Source organism: Zea mays, chromosome 5 (genome assembly GCF_902167145.1).
Source record: "Zea mays cultivar B73 chromosome 5, Zm-B73-REFERENCE-NAM-5.0, whole genome shotgun sequence".
NCBI classification, from domain to species: Eukaryota; Viridiplantae; Streptophyta; class Magnoliopsida; order Poales; family Poaceae; genus Zea; species Zea mays.
In genome coordinates, this window is record NC_050100.1 from 84,369,421 (window position 1) to 84,389,486 (window position 20,066).

Genomic DNA, 20,066 nt, shown 5'->3' on the forward strand with positions numbered 1-20,066 from the left:
TCGGGAGCACAAAATGGGATGACCATGAAATGGTCAAGGTTATTCTAAGATCACTTGTTTTTCTTAATCCTACACAAGTACAATTAATTCGTGGTGATCCTAGATACAAGCTAATGTCTCCCGAGGAGGTTATAGGAAAGTTTGTGAGCTTTGAATTGATGATCAAAGGCTCCAAACAAATCATCGAGCGAGGCACCACCTCCACACCTGAGGTGCAACCCGTTGCCTTCAAAGCAACGGAGGAGAAGAAAGAAGAGTCTACATCAAGTATGCTCCCCATCGACGCCTCCAAGCTCAACAATGAGGAGATGGCGCTCATCATCAAAAATTTCCACCAAATCCTCAAGCAAAGGAGGGGGAAGGACTACAAGCCCCGCTCCAAGAAAGTTTGCTACAAGTGTGGTAAGCCCGGTCATTTTATTGCAAAATGTCCTATGTCAAGTGATAGTGACAGGGGCGACGACAAGAAGGGAAAAAGAAGAGATACTACAAGAAAAAGGGCGGCGATGCCCATGTATGCCGGGAGTGAGACTCCGATGAGAGCTCCACCGACTCCTCCTCCGACGAGGACGGCGCCAACATCACCGTCAACAAGGGTCTCCTCTTCCCCAACGTCGGCCACAAGTGCCTTATGGCAAAGGACGACAAAAAGAAGAAGGTAAAATCTAGAGCTTCCACTAAATATGCAACATCTAGTGATGAGGCTAGCTCTAGTGATGATGAGGATGATTTGCTCACACTTTTTGTCAATCTTAACATGCAACAAAAAGAAAAATTGAATAAATTAATTAGTGCTATTCATGAGAAGGATGAACTTTTGGATAGCCAAGAGGACTTCCTTATTAAGGAAAACAAGAAGCATGTTAAGGTTAAAATGCTTATGCTCAAGAGATGGAAAAATGTGAAAAATTGACTAGTGAGCTTAGCATTTGCCATGATACTATCTCCAACCTTAGAAATGAGAATGTTAAATTAATTGCTAAGGTTGAGAAGTTAAATGTTTGTGATGATTCTCTTGTCAAACTAAAAAATGATAATGCTAGTTTGATTTCTAAAATTGACATTGAATGAATCTCTTTCTAGCCTTAAGACTGAGATTGATAAATTAATTGCTAAGGCTAAGGATTTAAATGTTTGCAAAGATTCTATTTCCAATCCTAGAAATGAGAATGTCATGTTACATGCTAAGATTAATGAATTAAATGCTTGCAAACCCTTTACATCTACTGTTAACCATGTTTCCATTTGTACTAGATGTAGAGACATTAATATTGATGCTATCCAAGATCACCTAGCTTTAATTAAACAACAAAATGATCACATAGCTCAGCTTAGTGCTAAAATTAATGAGCATGAGATAGAAAATGAAAAATTTAAATTTGCTAGAAGCATGCTCTATAATGGGAGACGCCCTGGATTAAGGATGGCATTGGCTTCCAACATGGAGACAATGTCAAGCTTAATGCCCCTAAAAGATTGTCTAATTTTGTTAAGGGTAAGGCTCCCATGGCTCAGGATAACGAGGGTTACATTTTATATCCTGCTGGTTATCTCGAGCATAAGATTAGGAGAATTCATTCTAGGAAGTCTCACTCTGGCTCTCATCATGCTTTTATGTATAAGAGTGAGACATCTAGTTTTAGGCAATCCACTCATGTTAAATTGCCTAAAAAGAAAACTCCTATTGCATCAAATGAACCTATTGTTTCATTTAAGACTTTTGATGCTTCATATGTTTTAACTAACAAATCAGGCAAAGTAGTTGCCAAATATGTTGGGGCCAAACACAAGGGCTCAAAGACTTGTGTTTGGGTACCCAAGGGGCTTGTTTCTAATGTGAAAGGACCCAAGACCGTTTGGGTACCTAAGAACAAGGCCTAAACTTGTTTTGTAGGTTTATGCATCCGGGGGCTCAAGTTGGATCATTGATAGCGGGTGCACAAACCACATGACAGGGGAGAAAATGATGTTTCTCCTCCTATGAGAAAAACGATGATCCCCAAAGAGCTATCACATTCGGGGATGGAAATCAAGGTTTGGTCAAAGGACTTGGTAAAATTGCTATATCACCTGACCATTCTATTTCCAATGTTTTTCTTGTAGATTCTTTAGATTACAATTTGCTTTCTGTTTCTCAATTATGCAATATGGGCTGCAACTGTCTATTTACTGACGTAGGTGTTACTGTCTTTAGAAGAAGTGATGATTCAATAGCATTTAAGGGAGTGTTAGAGGGTCAGCTACACTTAGTTGATTTCAATAGAGCTAAACTCGACACTTGCTTAATTGCTAAGACTAATATGGGTTGGCTCTGGCATCGCCGACTAGCCCATGTTGGGATGAAGAATCTTCACAAACTTCTAAAGGGAGAACACATTTTAGGACTAACAAATGTTCATTTTGAGAAAGACAGGGTTTGTAGCACATGCCAAGCAGGAAAGCAAGTTGGTGTTCATCATCCACACAAGAACATCATGACGACTGACAGGCCGCTTGAGCTACTCCACATGGATCTATTCGGCTCGATTGTTTACATAAGCATCGGCGAGAGTAAGTACTGTCTAGTTATTATGGATGATTATTCTCGCTTCACTTGGGTGTTCTTTTTGCAAGATAAATCTCAAACCCAAGAGACCTTAAAGGGAATCTTGAGACGGGCTCAAAATGAGTTTGGCTTAAAGATTAAAAAGATTAGAAGCGACAATGGGACGGAGTTCAAGAACTCTCAAATTGAAGGTTTTCTTGAGGACGAGGGCATCAAGCATGAGTTCTCTTCTCCCTACACACCACAACAAAATGGTATAGTAGAGAGGAAGAATAGAACTCTACTTGACATGGCGAGGACCATGCTTGATGAATACAAGACTTCGGACCGGTTTTGGGAGGAAGCAATCAACACTGCTTGCTACGCCATCAACCGCCTCTACCTTCACCGAATCCTCAAGAAGACATCATATGAACTCCTAACCGGTAAAAATCCCAATGTTTCATATTTTAGAGTCTTTGGTAGCAAATGCTTCATTCTTGTTAAAAGAGGTAGAAAATCTAAATTTGCTCCTAAGGCTGTAGAAGGCTTTTTACTTGGTTATGACTCAAACACAAGGGCATATAGAGTCTTTAATAAGTCCACTGGACTAGTTGAAGTCTCTTGTGACATTGTATTTGATGAGACTAACGGCTCTCAAGTAGAGCAAATTGATCTTGATGAGCTAGATGATGAAGAGGCTCCATGCATCGCGCTAAGGAACATGTCCATTGGGGATGTGTGTCCTAAGGAATCCGAAGAGCCCACACAAGCACAAGATCAACCGCCATCTTCCATGCAAGCATCTCCACCAACCCAAGATGAGGATCAAGCTCAAGATGATGAAAATGAAGATCAAGAGGATGAGCCACCTCAAGAGGACGACAATGATCAAGGGGGAGATGCCAATGATCAAGACAAGGAAGATGATCAGGGTCCAAGACCGCCTCACCCAAGAGTCCACCAAGCGATACAACGAGATCACCCCGTGAACTCTATCATCGGCGATATTCATAAGGGGGTAACCACTCGATCTCGTGTCGCACATTTTTGTGAACATTACTCTTTTGTGTCTTCTATTGAGCCATACAGGGTGGAAGATGCATTAAGAGATTCAGATTGGGTGTTGGCAATGCAAGAGGAACTCAACAACTTCACGAAGAATGAGGTATGGCATCTTGTTCCACGTCCTAATCAAAATGTTGTAGGAACCAAGTGGGTCTTCCGCAACAAGCAAGATGAGCATGGTGTGGTGACAAGGAACATAGCCCGACTTGTGGCCAAGGGATATTCACAAGTCGAAGGTTTGGATTTCGGTGAAACCTATGCACCCATAGCTAGGCTTGAGTCAATTCGTATATTACTTGCCTATGCTACTTACCATGGCTTTAAGCTTTATCAAATAGACGTGAAAAGTGCCTTCTTCAATGGACCAATCAGGGAGGAGGTCTATGTTGAGCAACCTCCCGGCTTTGAAGATAATGAGTACCCTAACCATGTGTATAAACTCTCTAAGGCGCTTTATAGGCTCAAGCAAGCCCCAAGAGCATGGTATGAATGCCTAAGAGATTTTTTTATCGCTAATGGCTTCAAAGTCGGCAAAGCCGATCCTACTCTCTTTACTAAAACAATTGCAAATGATTTGTTTCTATGCCAAATTTATGTTGATGATATCATATTTGGGTCTACTAACAAATCTACATGTGAAGAGTTTAGTAGGATCATGATTCAAAAATTCGAGATGTCAATGATGGGGGAGTTGAAGTATTTTCTAGGATTTCAAGTCAAGCAACTCCAAGAGGGCACCTTCATCAGCCAAACCAAGTACATTCAAGATATACTTACCAAGTTTTGGAATGAAGGATGCCAAGCCCATCAAGACACCCATGGGAACCAATGGGCATCTCGACCTCGACACGGGAGGTAAATCCGTAGATCAAAAGGTATACCGGTCGATGAAAGGATCTCTACTCTATTTATGTGCATCTCGACCGGATATTATGCTCTCTGTATGCATGTGTGCAAGATTTCAAGCCGATCCTAAGGAAGTTCACCTTAGGGCCGTAAAAAGAATCTTGAGATATTCAGTTCATACACCTAAGTTTGGTCTTTGGTATCCCAAGGGATCCACTTTTGATTTAATAGGTTATTCAGATGCTGATTGGGCAGGGTGTAAAATTGATAGAAAGAGCACATCAGGGACTTGTCAGTTCTTGGGAAGATCCCTGGTGTCTTGGGCTTCAAAGAAACAAAATTCAGTAGCTCTTTCTACCGCTGAAGTCGAGTATATTGCCGCAGGCCATTGTTGCGCGCAATTGCTTTGGATGAGGCAAACCCTTAGGGACTATGGCTACAAATTAACCAAAGTCCCTCTCCTATGTGATAATGAGAGTGCAATCCGTATGGCGGATAATCCCATTGAGCACAGCCGCACTAAGCACATAGCCATTCGGTATCACTTTTTGAGGGATCACCAACAAAGGGGGGATATCGAGATTACTTATGTTAGCACCAAAGAACAATTAGTCGATATCTTTACCAAACCACTAGATGAGAAAATGTTTACCAAACTTAGTAATGAGCTAAACATTCTTGATTCTAGGAATTTTGATTGATACTTTGCACACATAGCTCATTTATATACCTTTGATCATGTCTCTTTTATGACTATGACTAATGTATTTTCAAGTGTATTTCATGACAAGTCATAGATTGAAAGGGAAATGGAGTCTTCGGCGAAGACAAGGCTTCCACTCCACTCTAATCGTTTACCCTTCGCCGTCACTCCGCATCGCTCTCCACTCAGGTATAATCTTCACTCTTATTACTAGTACCAATTGGGAGAAAGTAAAAAGGGCTCTAAAGACTCCGTTTTTGGCGATTAATGCCAAAGGGGAGAGAGTATTAGCCCAAAGCAAAAGGACCGCACCACCATGCCAATTTCAAAAAAAATCGAAATAAGTTGTTTTCAATCGGTATCTTTCAAATTAGCATTCCTCTAAGAAATTCTATCTCAGTTGGTATATTTTAAGGTGGGGTTTTTCAAAAATTGGAATCTAAAATATTTGACATTCTTTCAATTTGTAAAACTCTCTTGAACACTAAGAGGAGAATTTCATTAAGGGGAGTTTTGTTTAGTCAAAGGAAAAGCAGTTGGACAGGGGGAGAAAATTTCAAATCTTGAAAATGCTTCTCGAAATTTTATTCATATACCTTTGACTATTTGCAAAAAGACTTTGAAAAAGAATTTCCAAAACATTTGCAAAAACAAAACAAGTGGTGCAAGCGTGGTCCAAATATTAAAAGAAAGAAAGCAATCCATGCATATCTTATGAAAGTTTAAATTGGTTTAATTCCAAGCAACCTTTGCACTTACCTTATGCAAACTAGTTCAATTGTGCACTTATATATTTGCTTTGGTTTGTGTTGGCATCAATCACCAAAAAGGGGGAGATTGAAAGGGAAATAGAGTCAAACCTTTTCCTAAATGATTTTGGTGGTTGAATTGCCCAACACAAATAATTGGACTAACTAGTTTGCTCTAGATTATAAGTTCTAAAGGTGCCAAAAGTTCAACACAAACCAATAAAAAGTCCAAGATAGGGTTCAAAAAGAAAGGAGCAAAACCAACCGAAGGCTGCCCTGGTCTGGCGCACTGGACTGTCTGGTGCACCACCGGACAGTGTCCGGTGCACCAGGGAGATCAACTCTGAATTGCTCAGCTTTGGGTTTTTGGAGAGCCACTTCGCTATAATTCACCGGACTGTCCGGTGTAGCACCGGACTGTCTGGTGTGCCATGCGGAGCAACGGCTACTGCGCCAACGGTCGTCTGCAAAAGTGAACAGTGAACGTGAACAGTGCGTGGACAACGCGCGTAGAGTCAGAGCAGCGCCAGAAGGCACACCGGACAGTGACTGTTCGGTGCACCACCGGACTGTTCGGTGGTCCCAGCTGTTAGAGCTCCAACGGTCGAACCCTAACGGTTGGGTGACGTGGCTGGCGCAACGGACAGTGTCCGGTGGCGCAACGGACAGTGTCCGGTGGCGCACCGGACTGTCCGGTGCGCCCATCGACAGACAGCCTCCCCAACGGCCATATTGGTGGTTGGGGCTATAAATACCCCCCAACCACCACACTTCAAGGAATCCAAGTTTTCAGCCATTGCATTCAATACAAGAGCTCTATACTTCACTCCAAGACACAAAACAAAAGATCAAATCCTCTCCAAGTCCCAAACTCATTCCAAAGACTTAGTGGCTTGTGAGAGAGAGACATCTGTGTTCATTTGAGTTCTTGTCGCTTGGATCGCTTTTCTTCTTCCTCCATTCTTGTTCTCAAGCTACTTGTAATCAAACAAGAGACACCAAGTTGTGGTGGTCCTTGTAAGGGGTCTAAGTGACCCGTTGATTAAGGAGAAAAGCTCACTCGGTCTAGGTGACCATTTGAGAGAGGGAAAGGATTGAAAGAGACCCGGACTTTGTGACCACCTCAAAGGGGAGTAGGTTTGCAAGAACCGAACCTCGGTATAACAAATCACCGTCTCATCCGCCTTAGTTGCTTGTGATTTGTTTTCGCCCTCTCTTTCGGACTTGACTTTATTTCTAACGCTAACCTTGACTTGTAGATTGTCTTTTAAGTTATAAATTTCAGATTTGCCTATTCACCCCCCTCTAGGCGACTTTCAACTACACATTTTATGGCTCCAGAATGAGTAATCCTCTCCATCGAAGTGTGGGGGTTTTCCAAGTGGAATAGAAAGTAAATGAGCATTTGAATTATACGAGATACGAGAATAATCTAAGGAGTAGTTTTGATTAACCGTTTTCTTTTTGGACGAGGAGTCGTCATCGTCGTCATCCCTTGGTGAAGAAGAGGAGGTGTCGTTGTCGTAGTAGATAATATTCTTGATGCGCCTCTTCTTCTTCTCGTCCCTCTTCTTGTGACTCGAGCCTGAGTCAGTAGGCTTATCCTCTCTTGGCTCGTTGAGGAGGGACTCCTTCTCCTTGTCATTGATCACCATCCCCTTGCCCTTGGGATCCATCTCTTCGGGCGGTTAGTCCCTTAGATGAAGAGTACGGCTTTGATACCAATTGAGAGCACTTAGAGGGGGGTGAATAGGTGATCCTGCAAAATTCAACACTAATAGCACAAACTTGGTTTACAAAATGTTAGTTAGATTAAACTAAGTTGCTATGGAGCGAGCTCTTGAGAAGAAATCAATCACAGAGAAAATCAACACAAGAGACACAATGTTTTATCCCGTGGTTCGGCCAAGTATAACACTTGCCTACTTCCACGTTGTGGCGCCCCAATGGACGAGGGTTGCACTCAACCCCTTTCAAGTGATCCAACGATCCACTTGAATACCATGGTTTCCTTCCTTATACTTGTTTCCCCGTTTGTGAGGAATCTCCACAAGTTGGAGCCTCTCACCCTTACAAAGTTGTTCACAACAAAAGCACTAGAGTAAGGGAGAGAAAGATACACACGCACACAAGTCAAGACGTGAGCACAAAACACGGTGCAAGGAGTTTACAACTCAAACGGTGCTCAAATCTCTAACACGATGATCCGAGTGCGTGGTGGCGAAGTCTAGGCGTCTTAGAATGTTCAGAGAATGCTTGGTGTCCTGCTCCATGCGCCCAGGGTCCCTTTTATAGCCCCATGGCAGCTAAGAGCTGTTGGAGATCCAATCGGAAGGCAATTCTTGCCTTCTGTCGGGTGGCGCACTGGATAGTCCGGTGCACCACCAGACATGAACAGTAGTTGTCCGGTGCCCGATCTCCTTCCTTACCGGGCGCACCCGACCGTTGGACCTTCAGTTCCGTTGGCACACCGGACAGTCCAGTGTGACCAACTGATCGTTGCCGCGGGCCACACGTCTCCCGCAGATTGCGCTGCCGACCGTTGGCCGCGGGCGCCGTTGGCTCACCGGACAGTCCGGTGAATTTTAGCTGCGGTGCCTTTGCTTTTTCCCGAGAGCGACGAGTTCGTCACCGGGCCAACCTAGGCACCTGACAGTCCGGTCTCCGGTGCACCACAGGCTGGTGCTGGTTTGGCTGAACTCTGCCAAAACTTCTCCAGTTCATTTCCACTTTTCTTGGTAGTGTCCCTAGCACTTAGAGAGATATGTTAGTATCCAAAAGAAATTTACTAGGGCTAGAAATATACCTTGATTCTTGATTTGCACTTCTCAATCACTTAGCACATATGAACTAAAACAATATGTGTTGGGCATCTAATCACCAAAACATTTATAGAAATAGCCCAAAGTCACATTTCCCTTTCAATTTTTGCTACGGCCGCGCTTCGCCGTGAACAGCTTGTGCACGACCTTGCCCTCGGTAAGTACTGAACCCATGGAAATCGTCTTCATCCACTTACCACGTAGCACGTCTTAGACTAGAGGATTACGGCCTCGAAGTCGAGTTGGCCATCCACGGCCATGGCCACCGCCGTGTTTACGGGCGGCGGCGCCCGTTCGCCGTTGGTATGGGGGATGATCTGCGTGGGCCGTAGATCCATCAGAGTGCGGCTGCGATTTAATCCGATGCGTACCGATTCGGACAAAGGGAGTGGATCTGGGAGGTTTTAGGGCATTTAGAATCAGGGTCGTAGATCTCAGATCGGATGATGGCTGTTACGTAACGGTTCATCGCACTGGCGATTTAATCTTGGCCGTGGAATTGTAATCTGACGATCGTAGATGCTTCATACCCCTTCAGCACATACAGTTTACATAAGAGACCCTCTGTTTCTAAGTTATCAACCCGCAGTCCATCACAAACGGGCCCTAAGTCTTAGTTTTTTTATGCAGTTGCCCCTAAACTTTAGTATAATCTTGGGCGCAGTCTAGTGGATAGAAAACCAGGGTAAAATAAATATAAAAAGTGATTTTGGTATTAAAATAAATCCATAATCTTGTATAATTCATAGGAAAATCATGCAAACTCCTTTTTAACCCATTCCAATTTCTATAATTTTGTTTACCACTTAGTACCTCAGTTTTAGCATGAAACCCATATTAAAATTGATCACTTAATCAATTCCGTACCAAACACATAAAACCTTCGAAAAATCATAACTTGAAATCTGTAACTCCGAATTTAGTGATTCTTGTTCCTACGATCTCAGCTTCTCAACAGATCAGGGTGCGCGCACGCGTGACAGTCCTTCATCCTTTTCTCAGCTTCTCAATAGATGCACCAATAGTCCACCTATTTAAGTTGAGTGAATTGTCCCTTAAACTTCTAGTTTGGTAAGTACTAGTACACCGTAGCATAAAGTGACAACTAGCATTGACAATTATTGAATATTAATATGGACCAGACCCACATTAATTCAACAATTATCTTTTCTTTTTTAGGTTCATTTGTAACACCTCCTTAGCACTAAGATTTAATGCGTGCAATCCGATTGTAATGGGAATTATCAATTAGTCCACAACTAATTCTTCATTAAAATGAGAGCGTCTATTTGGGGGTCGTGTCCCCTTACCCATCAACAAAAATGGTTTGGCCGAACACAAACACTGTCATATTGTAAACTAGTGTCGCTCTCCTAGCTCACAGCGGCATGCTAATTAAATTTTGGGATAAATCTACTCAATTACGCAGTCAGATGTATTTTGGATTTCAATAAAATGCATTGTTTGATGTTAACTAAAAGTCTACGAAAGAGGGGGAAAAACCCGATGTAAGCGATGAGGTGACTGTAGGTTTACAGTAAAGGTTAAGGTTGTGCAGTGGAGCGTTGTGATAGATAGGAACTGATAATCGACATAAACTGGTTGGTAGTTGATATGACAGCCAGGGCTCGAAGCAACCTTTAATAGTTTGGGAGCTAGGTCTAGGCTTGCATATGGCCTCATGCTCTCTCTGATCATTATCAGCGTCGTCCGCCCCGTCAGGTAATTGGGTTAACCAGAACGCAGACAACTGGCCGTCCTAGGACACCGACATCATACGGGGCAGGAGTGCAGATGGAGGAAGAAGACGACACCCATCTGATTCAGATCCTGCGCCACCTAGACAGTGTCGAAGGAGAAGCCTTCGATGAGTGCATAATAAATGAAGCAAACCTGATGAATGATGCCGAACGCCCGCCCGCTCTGCACACACGCGGCCAGCGGGAGAAAGCAAAGGCGTAATTGAGTGCAGCGCTGGTGAGCCGCCGCAGCCGACAGGGGAGGCACGGCGGCTGGCTCATCAACGCTGCGCTCAATGATGCCTTTGCTTCTCTTTCTCTTTGCATCTTCTGATGGCGCTCTGTGCTCACGCTACCGATCACTATAAACAACGCCCGCGAGCGGGGTGTACTGCAAGCGTTTTGCTGGTGAGTGACTCCTCATCTCAGGAAGGAAGACTGAAGAAGAGGCGTGCTCCAACCTGTACTACCCGCCAACAGGTTGTACTACTACGGATCCATATGGAGTCTGGACCGCCGCCGCCGACACGTCGAGCCTGCGTGCGTGCGTGTAGAGATGATAGTACAGACTGTACTGCGAGACGCATCCCTCCCAGTCCCAGTACAGTACATCAAGGCAGCGCATCTCTTCTCGCACCACCAGCCAGCCACACACACCTGTTTCCTAAACATTGTGCATCTATCCATGATTCATGGATAATTATGGTCATGCTGCGTGCCTACATAAACAACCAACTCTACTTCGTCGTTTGTATCAACAGTCACTGGCTGCAAATAGCTGCAGTAAACACACGTTTCCAGGGCTCATCATATACCAGCTTGTTCAGCTACACATAGTCGCAGCCGTAATCCATAGAGACAAAATAATGTAAAGCCGCAGCCAACAAACTGTTACACCAATGAACCAGGGCTACGTGAGGTCAACATGGCCAGACCCTGTGGCTAATCGACTTCGTACCTACACTGGTTACAGAGTTACATCGAAAAGCACATTCCAATCGAAAGCTGAAAAGTTAAGCATGTTTGTTTATTACTCTAATGTACGTACAGTATACAAAAAAATGCCAAATGGTAGGCAGGTAGGCGTTTTAGGTCCTACCGCAGCAGGCAGGTAACCTGAAACACAATTCCGCAATCACATAAGCGTCGATGCAAGTGGGAGTTACTAGTCCTGTGCGGCTTGGTGCAGTTTTGACGTGATCTGGTTATGGCGGTCGCAACTGGTGGTGCAGTGACTACTGCTGCGTCGGCAAAGACGACAACGGCTGCTGCTGGTCCTCTCCTTGCACAGACTGCTCGCACCGCTGCTGCTGCTGCTGGTGCCGGTCGCTCTGCCAAGCCCAGACCATATCCTTCAGCGCAGGCCGCACTTCTTCCCTCACGAGCCTTTGGTACTCAATGGTGTCACCGCTGGCCTTCTTCAGCTCGACCAGAAGGAACGAAGGGGCAAGCTCGAAAACCTCGGCGTCGAGCTCCAGGAACCCCTTCATCCCTTCCTTCTGCGCAGCCAGTTTCAAGACCCCGCTCTCCTTCTTCTGGATTTTCAGCTTCAACCGCTCAGCCAGCTCCTTCAGCCTACCAAACACCGCTCCCACTGGCTGCCTGGTGGTGAACCTCTCCTCCCTCCGCCCGTGTCTTTCTTCGAACAGGTTAGATAGGTCAAACCCGGTCGAGAGAGAAATGATGTCGAATGCGTTCAGGTTAGGGAGGCTTGACGACCCTTGGTCTTCCTCTGGCCGGTTACTGCACTCTATCGAGCTCGAGGCCGTGGCGGCTTCACCGTCGCGCACGGTGGTGTCTCTTGCTGTGCCGTGCTTGATCTTTGCCGCGTTTGCCTCGATAGGTTTTCTGTACCAAGTGCTTCTCTTGATCCTTGAAATGGATATCCTGGTACTGGGATCTGGATCGAGCATTCTGAAAAGCAGGTCCTTCAGCTCACCGGAGAAGGAGCGAGGGCATCTGTATTCAGCTCTGGAGATCTTCCTGTACATCTCGATGAGATTCGGGTCGTGGAACGGCAGGTAACCAGCCACGAGCACGAAGAGAATCACTCCGCAGGACCATATGTCCGCCTTGGTGCCATCGTAGCCTCTCCTACCAAGCACTTCAGGAGCAACATAGGCAGGGGTTCCACACGTGGTATGTAGGAGGCCGTCGTGCCTTCTGGATTCAGACAGGGCGCTCAGACCGAAGTCCGAGACTCTAAGGTTCTCGTTCTCGTCCAGGAGTAGGTTTTCCGGCTTCAAGTCGCGATGGTAGACGCCTCGGCTGTGGCAGTAGTCCACGGCATTAACCAGCTGGTGGAAATACCTCCTCGCGGCATCCTCGCTGAGCTTCGCCTTTGATACTTTGTTGAACAGCTCGCCGCCTTTAGCGTACTCCAATACGAAGTAGATCTTGCTCTTGCTAGCCATTACCTCGAAGAGCTGCAGGACATTCGGATGCTTCACCAGCCTCATTATAGAGATCTCCCTCTTTATCTGCACTATTAGCCCAACCCTCGTGATCTTGTCCTTATCGATCATCTTTATCGCAACGGACTGCCCGTCGGTCAGGTTCCGAGCAAAGTATACCTTGGCGAAGTTTCCTTGGCCTAACTGCCTCCCGATTTCGTAACGGTCCATCAAAATAGTCCTCCTCTCGTCCATTATGTAGATCTCTATATACAGTGATAGAGGAACAGATATGGCTTTTTACAATCTCCAGCTTACAGACTAGGGTAACTATGAGCACCAAGGCCGCGGCTTACGAGATAGAAAAATCCTTGGCTCCCCCCTCTTCTGTGGCCCAAAACACAGGAGAAAATGCTGTACCAGTATGCAGCCTATGAGAACTTGATAGGATCACTTAGGACAAACCACAAAGCTTCCAGTGTTTGCTCTTCCAAGTCAAATGTTCTTTTGCCAGGCAAGTGGAAAACTGCACGGAAAAGGGAATATCTAGTTAGGGCAAACATGTAATGGAATTGGAATCAACAACTAGTAATAACTCAAATGGGGATCAATTGGGCAATTGGAGATCAGGGGTTGGTAGGTATCTCAGGAATCTGCAAAACAATACTGCAAAACTAATATCAGTTGGGCAATTGGAGCTCAAGTATAGTCTAAAATGGGGGGCGTACGCGTACCACGCAGCACCGCTAAATGCTTGGATATTAGTTTGCTCGAACAAGCACTTCAGCAGAAGCTAACCCCAAAATCCGAAACCAGAGCAAAATCTCACCAGCGATTACCACGGGAATCCTCCTACGGTCCTACCACCCGCTGAAGGCTAAATCACAAAGCATCCCGAATCCTAGTCCACCGCAAAAGTAAGCTGCGACCTCGGTGGTCCTAAACTAATCACAGAACAGTGCGATTACGCCCTTAAACAACCAGGCAGATCGACCCCCACCCATGCACACGCAACAAAGAGTAAATCGTCACCTGCTCAAGAACACGAGGAGAGACGACGGATCCCAGATGTCGCCAGCCCCAACACCAACCGGAGAAGCTCGATCTCGCGCAAAGGATCGAACCGGCCGCGGCGCGGCAACTCCCTCCCTTCCGACCCTTGGGCGGAGCCGTCCTTTTTTTTTCTCTCTCTCTCTCTCTCTCTCCTTCCTTTCGTTCGGTTCGGCTTCTGTTGCAGCATCTCCTCTCCGCGTCTTCTCCTCTTCACAGCTTCCACATGCCGAGATGCCGCGAGATGCGTCTGATGCCTGCTGCCCAGTCCAGGTTAGCACGCGCACGGCAGCTCAGCCCAGCTCTCGCTCGCGGCTGACCGGCCGTGGACAGCCAGAGCGGCCATGTCACTGGGCCCCACTTGCCTAATTTCTCCAAGGGCCCGATGGGCCAACGGCCCACGCCGCTCGTTCTTTTCCCTCTTTGTTTTGTCCCTCCTTTTTTCTTGTGCATCGTTTGCCTGGCGCCGTGGCGAGAAGGCGAGGGAATGGATGCGGCGGGCGGCTATCGCCGGTGGCGAGGGCGGCAGCAGGTCCAAGGAAGCCGGCCTCGCGCACGCGGGAGTTGCCACGCCTCGAGTAGAAGAAGGCCCCGGCGCGCTCGGGGCACGCCGGTATATTGCCACGCCGAGGCGCCGACCGCGGGGAGGCGTCAGACGTGTGGATGCCTGGCCGCCCGCCCGCCCACGCATCTCAACCGCCTCCCGACGCTTTCTCTTCCATGCGCGCGTCTTGGTCAGAGACAGGTGCGAGACACGCCTTCTTGGCTTTCCCGCTTGCAAGCTACTGCTACATTTTTATTTTCTCTTGGGGGAGCGGCCATGGCTTCCACGCCTCCACAGGAGTAAACGACCCAGCAACACGTCAAAGCTTTTTACAATGTTCGGCAACAACCGAAGCTAAGCCTAAGCTAGAGCTCGAATCATGACGCACAGAATACATTGATTCTAGATCTGTGCCGTCCAATGTTGTCCACAATACTGGAGATTCTGACCACAGCATATAAAAAAAGATATGTGTTCTTTATTATTCTTATTATTATTTCTTGGGTGCAGGCAGATGCAGGTGCGCGTGCCCAAGTCAACATTTCCTTCTACTTCTACCATTCGCCGACTCCTTGTGCCATCCGGCCTAACCTCTTGTGATGCTCAAAGTAAAAGCATCTGTGACCTTGATTTCAGCTCACTATTCTTTGTTGCTAATCAATGTGTTGGTGTTTGACTCTTCTACACACTTCACACTAGCAAACCCCAGGCCGTCTCTAAGGACAAATCTAGCTAGTCTGGTGCAGCCAAAAGGAATCTTCGTGTTCTACACTCCACAAAGACCACAAAAAGTGTCATCTTTTTCTTCCTTTTCTTGGTCGACGAAAGGAGGAGGAGGAATGAGCTCATAGGAGGCAACAAGTGATGAGGGGTTTAGGATTCGTGTTGCTGTTGGTGGCAGCTGCAGCATTGATCAGGCCATCAGAAGTAGTAGGGGCAGAGGAGGAGGACTGGGAGCTTTTCTTGTTGCAGTGGAGGCAGCATAATTCTCTTCCATCCCCACTTCTCAATGGGGATCTGGTAAGTCATCCAGACACTATTGTTTATAGCATCTGAGAGCGACTGATTCATGGAATGCCTGCTTCCTTTGTGCCCGGGATCTGCCAGAAATTTGCAATGCGAATTCCTTTTGTGTTCTCGAAAATTTGAAATTAGCTGCTGACCTGCTACTTAAAATAAAAAAGGTCCTGAATTCACCAAGTACTTCACTTACCAAACTAATGCAGGGACAGCTTTTCAGAATTTGTCAGTTTGTTTTTCCCTGTATTCTGGGTACTTTTGGTTGGAGTATTGCTATTGAACTCTTTTCTTCTGCAAGATCCAAGAAAGTGAGGCATTAGCAAAGGTAGACTGATGTAGGATGGTTCTTGGATGGATGCAGGTGGATAGAATATGGTCAATTTGCTTACCAGACATGGCCGGTGCACAGGAAATATTGGGCAATCCACTGCAATTTGCTTCAGATCAGCTATTGAGTCAGCCATCAGAAAATGCTTTGAAGGCAATGCTGTTTCTGGAGTTTCTGTCTCTTCTTTCCCCTGAAAAATTATCCAGTACCTATGGTTGCATCCATGCAAACTACTTCGGTTTGGGCATTCCACAAGAACTCAGTGTTTCACTGGCAACCTACCTTGAGAGCCATCAGCTGTTGCTTGGTTCGAACTTCTATGCGAGACGGCATTTGGCTGACAACTCAATTGGAGATGCTCCTTCCATGGCTCCAGATTTTGCGCCGTCCATGTCCTCTGGCGATGACGTGAAGCTTCCTCAGTCTGTTACAGAAACACCGTATGCACCTTCCAGCTCTTACAACAATGAAAATCCAAACCGACCTCATCACAGTAAACCTGCACAGAAGCATCGGGGAGTACCTCCAATTTCACTTCTGGAGAAGCATAAAGACTATGTTAGATTAGTCTTGATCGTGGTTCTACCAACAGCGGCATTCTCGTTCATTGCTGCTTTTCTAATTTTCTACTGCTGCGGATGCAACAAGAACAAGGTCTCTGTCGGTGAGCAACGAGATGATCATCCTCTTCTTCACATGCAGTTGGCTAATGTACCTGGTGAGACAGTATCCCTTTGTCAACCTGTGATGGCCTCATGGGTTGTTCTTACTTCTTTAGTATAATAATACTATAACACACAACATTCTGTTCTCAGGTTCATCACCCGATGCCCGTGTTTCTGCCAGTCACCTTAACAAGGATAATCGAAGTCATTCTGGAGTCAGCATGAGTCGGTGCTTTTCATGCTGTTTTAAAAGATCCACTGATGCCACACCATCTTCAGAAGTGATTGGAGGAACACCAGAGAATAATGTCACAAGTGATGCTCCTAAACCGATGTCGCCTCCAGCTCCTCCACCTTTGCCACCTCCGATCAAGAAGGCTCCTCCTCCCCCACCTGGACCTCCCAGAGGTTCTAAAGCAAGACTTGCTCAGCTGTCACCTGTTGAGTCAAGTCGTTCTGAAGGATCATCTGCCAGCGAGCAGACCAGCGAATCATCTGAAGCAGAAGTTAATGCTCCAAGAACCAAGCTTCGACCTTTCTATTGGGACAAAGTTCTTGCTAATCCTGATCAGTCAATGGCATGGCATGATATCAAATTCGGTTCTTTTCAGTAAGTGTTACTAGTAGCAATAAACTCTTAATACACTATGTCTGCAGAGTGCTTGTTTTCACAATTTGATTTTGCAGTGTGAATGAAGATATGATAGAGGAATTGTTTGGTTATAGTGGTGGAAGCAGAAATAACCTTAAGGATAAGGAACTCCCCTCTGCGGATCCTGCATCTCAGCACATTTCTCTTCTCAATGTTAAGAAATCATGCAACCTGGCAGTTGTTTTAAAGGCAATGAATATCAGGGTACAAGACATTCATGACGCTCTTATTGAAGGTAGTTGTTTATTCACAAGAAGCCGATATCGATTTGCCCTTAAGCATATCTCTTAATGATAAGCCAAGCCATTTGCACAGACTTAGATCACTGTTGACACACTTGAAAATGAGTTTTCTTTTAGAAAACTTTGCTGATGAATTGTACAGTAGTCATTAACTTTTTTTTAAGTTATTCAGAAAGTATTATCATCTTTCCCTTGTAGCTTACTTAATTGTATTGAGAATAAAATCCCATTCGATATATCTCTAGAATCTATGTAGGTTACTTAGACGACAATACACTTATAAGCGTATTTTTAGAAACTCTGTTCATGATCATATATTGGTCACTCACTACCATTTTTTAAGCTAACCATTTGTGTACAACATGAACTTTGTCAGACTATGTATTAGGCAGTTTTTCCAATCTACTTCATGTTGGACATTCTATTTTAGTGCCTTATGCTTGTGTCATTTCATTTATGGAGGACTCAAGGAAATCTTTTCTGCTTCAGAATATATATTCTTCTGTTACTTCTTTTATTTACTGACATCAGCATGAATCTGAAAGACAGAAACGAATCAGTTAGCCTTATAGAAATGCATTTCATCTGGGTAGTAACTGTAGCGACCTCAATCTTATGATTTTCTGATGTTGTATCCTGTTTGCATTTGGGAGTTGTTCTGCTTCTTCTTGAGCCTTTTTTTTTTTGCTCGCTCATGTTGATTCACCAGCCTTCCAGATGAGGCTCCTTTCTGAATACTTCTCATTTTGTGTCCCGGTTCTCCTACAGTGCCATTATTTTTTTCTGACATTATTTTCATCTCATCCTGTTCACAAGGGAACGAACTTCCAAGGGTGCTTCTTGAGACAATCTTGAGAATGAAACCAACTGACGAGGAGGAACAGAATCTCAGGCTTTATAACGGGGATTTCTCGCAGCTAGGCCTTGCAGAACAAGTGATGAAGGCATTAATTGACACGCCTTTTGCTTTCAAGAGGGTTGACATGTTGCTTTTCATGTCCTCCTTGCAAGAAGATGCTTCAAGTCTCAGGGATTCGTTCCACCAATTGGAGGTAATCAACCTTACAAAAGTTGTGTCAAATCTGCAAAAAGGAAATGCACTAACTGTCAACTACATCTTTTTGTTGGTAGGCCGCTTGTGGGGAACTGAAGCACCGCCTTTTTCTCAAGTTACTAGAAGCCGTGCTCAAAACTGGAAACCGTTTGAATGATGGAACCTTCCGTGGTGGTGCTAATGCATTCAAGCTTGACACTCTCCTGAAGCTATCAGATGTCAAGGGTGCTGATGGAAAGACCACATTGCTGCACTTTGTTGTGCAGGAGATTGTTCGGTCCGAAGGTGTCCGCGAAGCAAGGCTAGCCATGGAAAACGGAAGAAGTCCAGCTCATAGTGCTTCAGATGACACTTCCAATGGATCTCTTGAAGAGGACGGTGATCACTACTCCAACCGCGGACTTAGCATTGTGTCAGGACTTAGCAGTGAGATGGACAACGTCAAGAGGGTAGCCGCACTGGATGCTGAGCCTCTGTTTGCCACTGTGGTGACCCTCAGACAAGAGTTGCTGAAATCAAGGGAGTTCCTGAATGAAATTGCGACAGTAGAAGAGACGAGTGGATTCAGACGTTCGTTGGAAAGCTTTGTGGAACACGCGGATAATGAGACGGGGTTTTTGTTGAAAGAAGAGAAGAGGTTGAGATCGTTGGTGAAGAAAACAATCCGGTATTTCCATGGAAACGACTCTAAAGACGACGGTTTCCGGTTGTTTGTGGTTGTGAGAGATTTCTTGGTGATGCTAGATAAGGCGTGCAAGGAGGTCGGGGCATCACAGAAGGGTACGAATAAATCACGAAGCAGTGGCAGTGGCAGTGGCAATGGCAATGGCAACCCTACGTTCCCGTCAATCCTACAGGAGCAACAGTTCCCTGCTGTTATTGATGGCCATTCAGATAGTTCACATACTAGCAATTGACGATGAGATACTAACCTTTTTTTGTAAAGAAAAAAAAATCCGTTTTGGAGAGGAAATACATTTTAGCATACATGTAGATTTACATACGTATCATCCTACGGGATCTTTTTATTTTTAATATTTTAATCAATATTTTAATAATAACCGTGGACAGGTTATTTCTAACTCATTGTTTAATCACGATATATAAAATTGACATATGAAAGTTCCCTATGTCCGGGAACAGGATTTGGATGTCGCCTAAAGGGGTGAATAGGCGAATAATAATTATCACTTTAAAACTTAAATTCTTACTCTATTCGAAGGCTGGACCGCAGTGGAATGAAAAACCCTTCGAGTAGGTTGCCGCGGAATAGAAGATCCTGTCTTAAAATGCCCTGCAATTCAAATATAACTTGTACCACAAATAAGTATTGAAGTGCAGATATAAAGAGTAAGAAAGACAGATAATCAACACACAGCACATAGCAGAGCACACAGACGCAGGGATTTTATTCCGAGGTTCGGCCAAGCCTGAAATGCTTGCCTAGTCCTCGTTGGAGTTAGCCACACCTAGACTTACAGTCTATTTCAAATCCTTCCTCCGTTTACTCAGATCTGTCAGTATGACAGATAGAGCCTTCCACTATGTTGATATTGGTTACAACAACACCGTGGCTGCTTACAGTCTTCTTGACAGCACTTCGGCAGAGTAACAATGCGCTCAAGACTTTGCTCTAGCTCTTAGCGGCATTTCTCCACTCTCTAAAG

The 20,066-nt window shown here is 45.2% G+C and overlaps 2 protein-coding genes and 1 non-coding gene across 3 annotated transcripts; 1 reads left to right on the forward strand and 2 right to left on the reverse strand.

Moving 5' to 3' along the window:
• Window positions 1-10,668: 10,668 nt before the first annotated feature.
• Window positions 10,669-10,752, reverse strand: MIR397b (microRNA MIR397b). The gene has a single exon (NR_121165.1). It is a non-coding gene; the product is annotated as a microRNA MIR397b (primary transcript).
• Window positions 10,753-11,451: 699 nt separating this feature from the next.
• Window positions 11,452-14,064, reverse strand: LOC100383954 (putative CBL-interacting protein kinase family protein). Its single transcript, NM_001176571.1, has 2 exons — window positions 13,877-14,064; window positions 11,452-13,370 (listed from the first exon to the last, which is right to left on the reverse strand). Exon 2 carries the CDS (start codon window positions 13,097-13,099, stop codon window positions 11,687-11,689), a length of 1,413 nt encoding a protein of 470 aa, NP_001170042.1. The 5' UTR covers window positions 13,100-13,370; window positions 13,877-14,064; the 3' UTR covers window positions 11,452-11,686.
• Window positions 14,065-14,340: 276 nt separating this feature from the next.
• Window positions 14,341-19,446, forward strand: LOC103626647 (formin-like protein 10). The gene is made up of 7 exons (XM_008647046.3): window positions 14,341-14,639; window positions 14,949-15,458; window positions 15,820-16,504; window positions 16,602-17,061; window positions 17,139-17,338; window positions 18,162-18,397; window positions 18,477-19,446. The coding sequence occupies exons 2-7, from the start codon at window positions 15,303-15,305 to the stop codon at window positions 19,314-19,316; spliced, it is 2,577 nt and encodes an 858-aa protein (XP_008645268.1). The 5' UTR covers window positions 14,341-14,639; window positions 14,949-15,302; the 3' UTR covers window positions 19,317-19,446.
• Window positions 19,447-20,066: the final 620 nt, after the last annotated feature.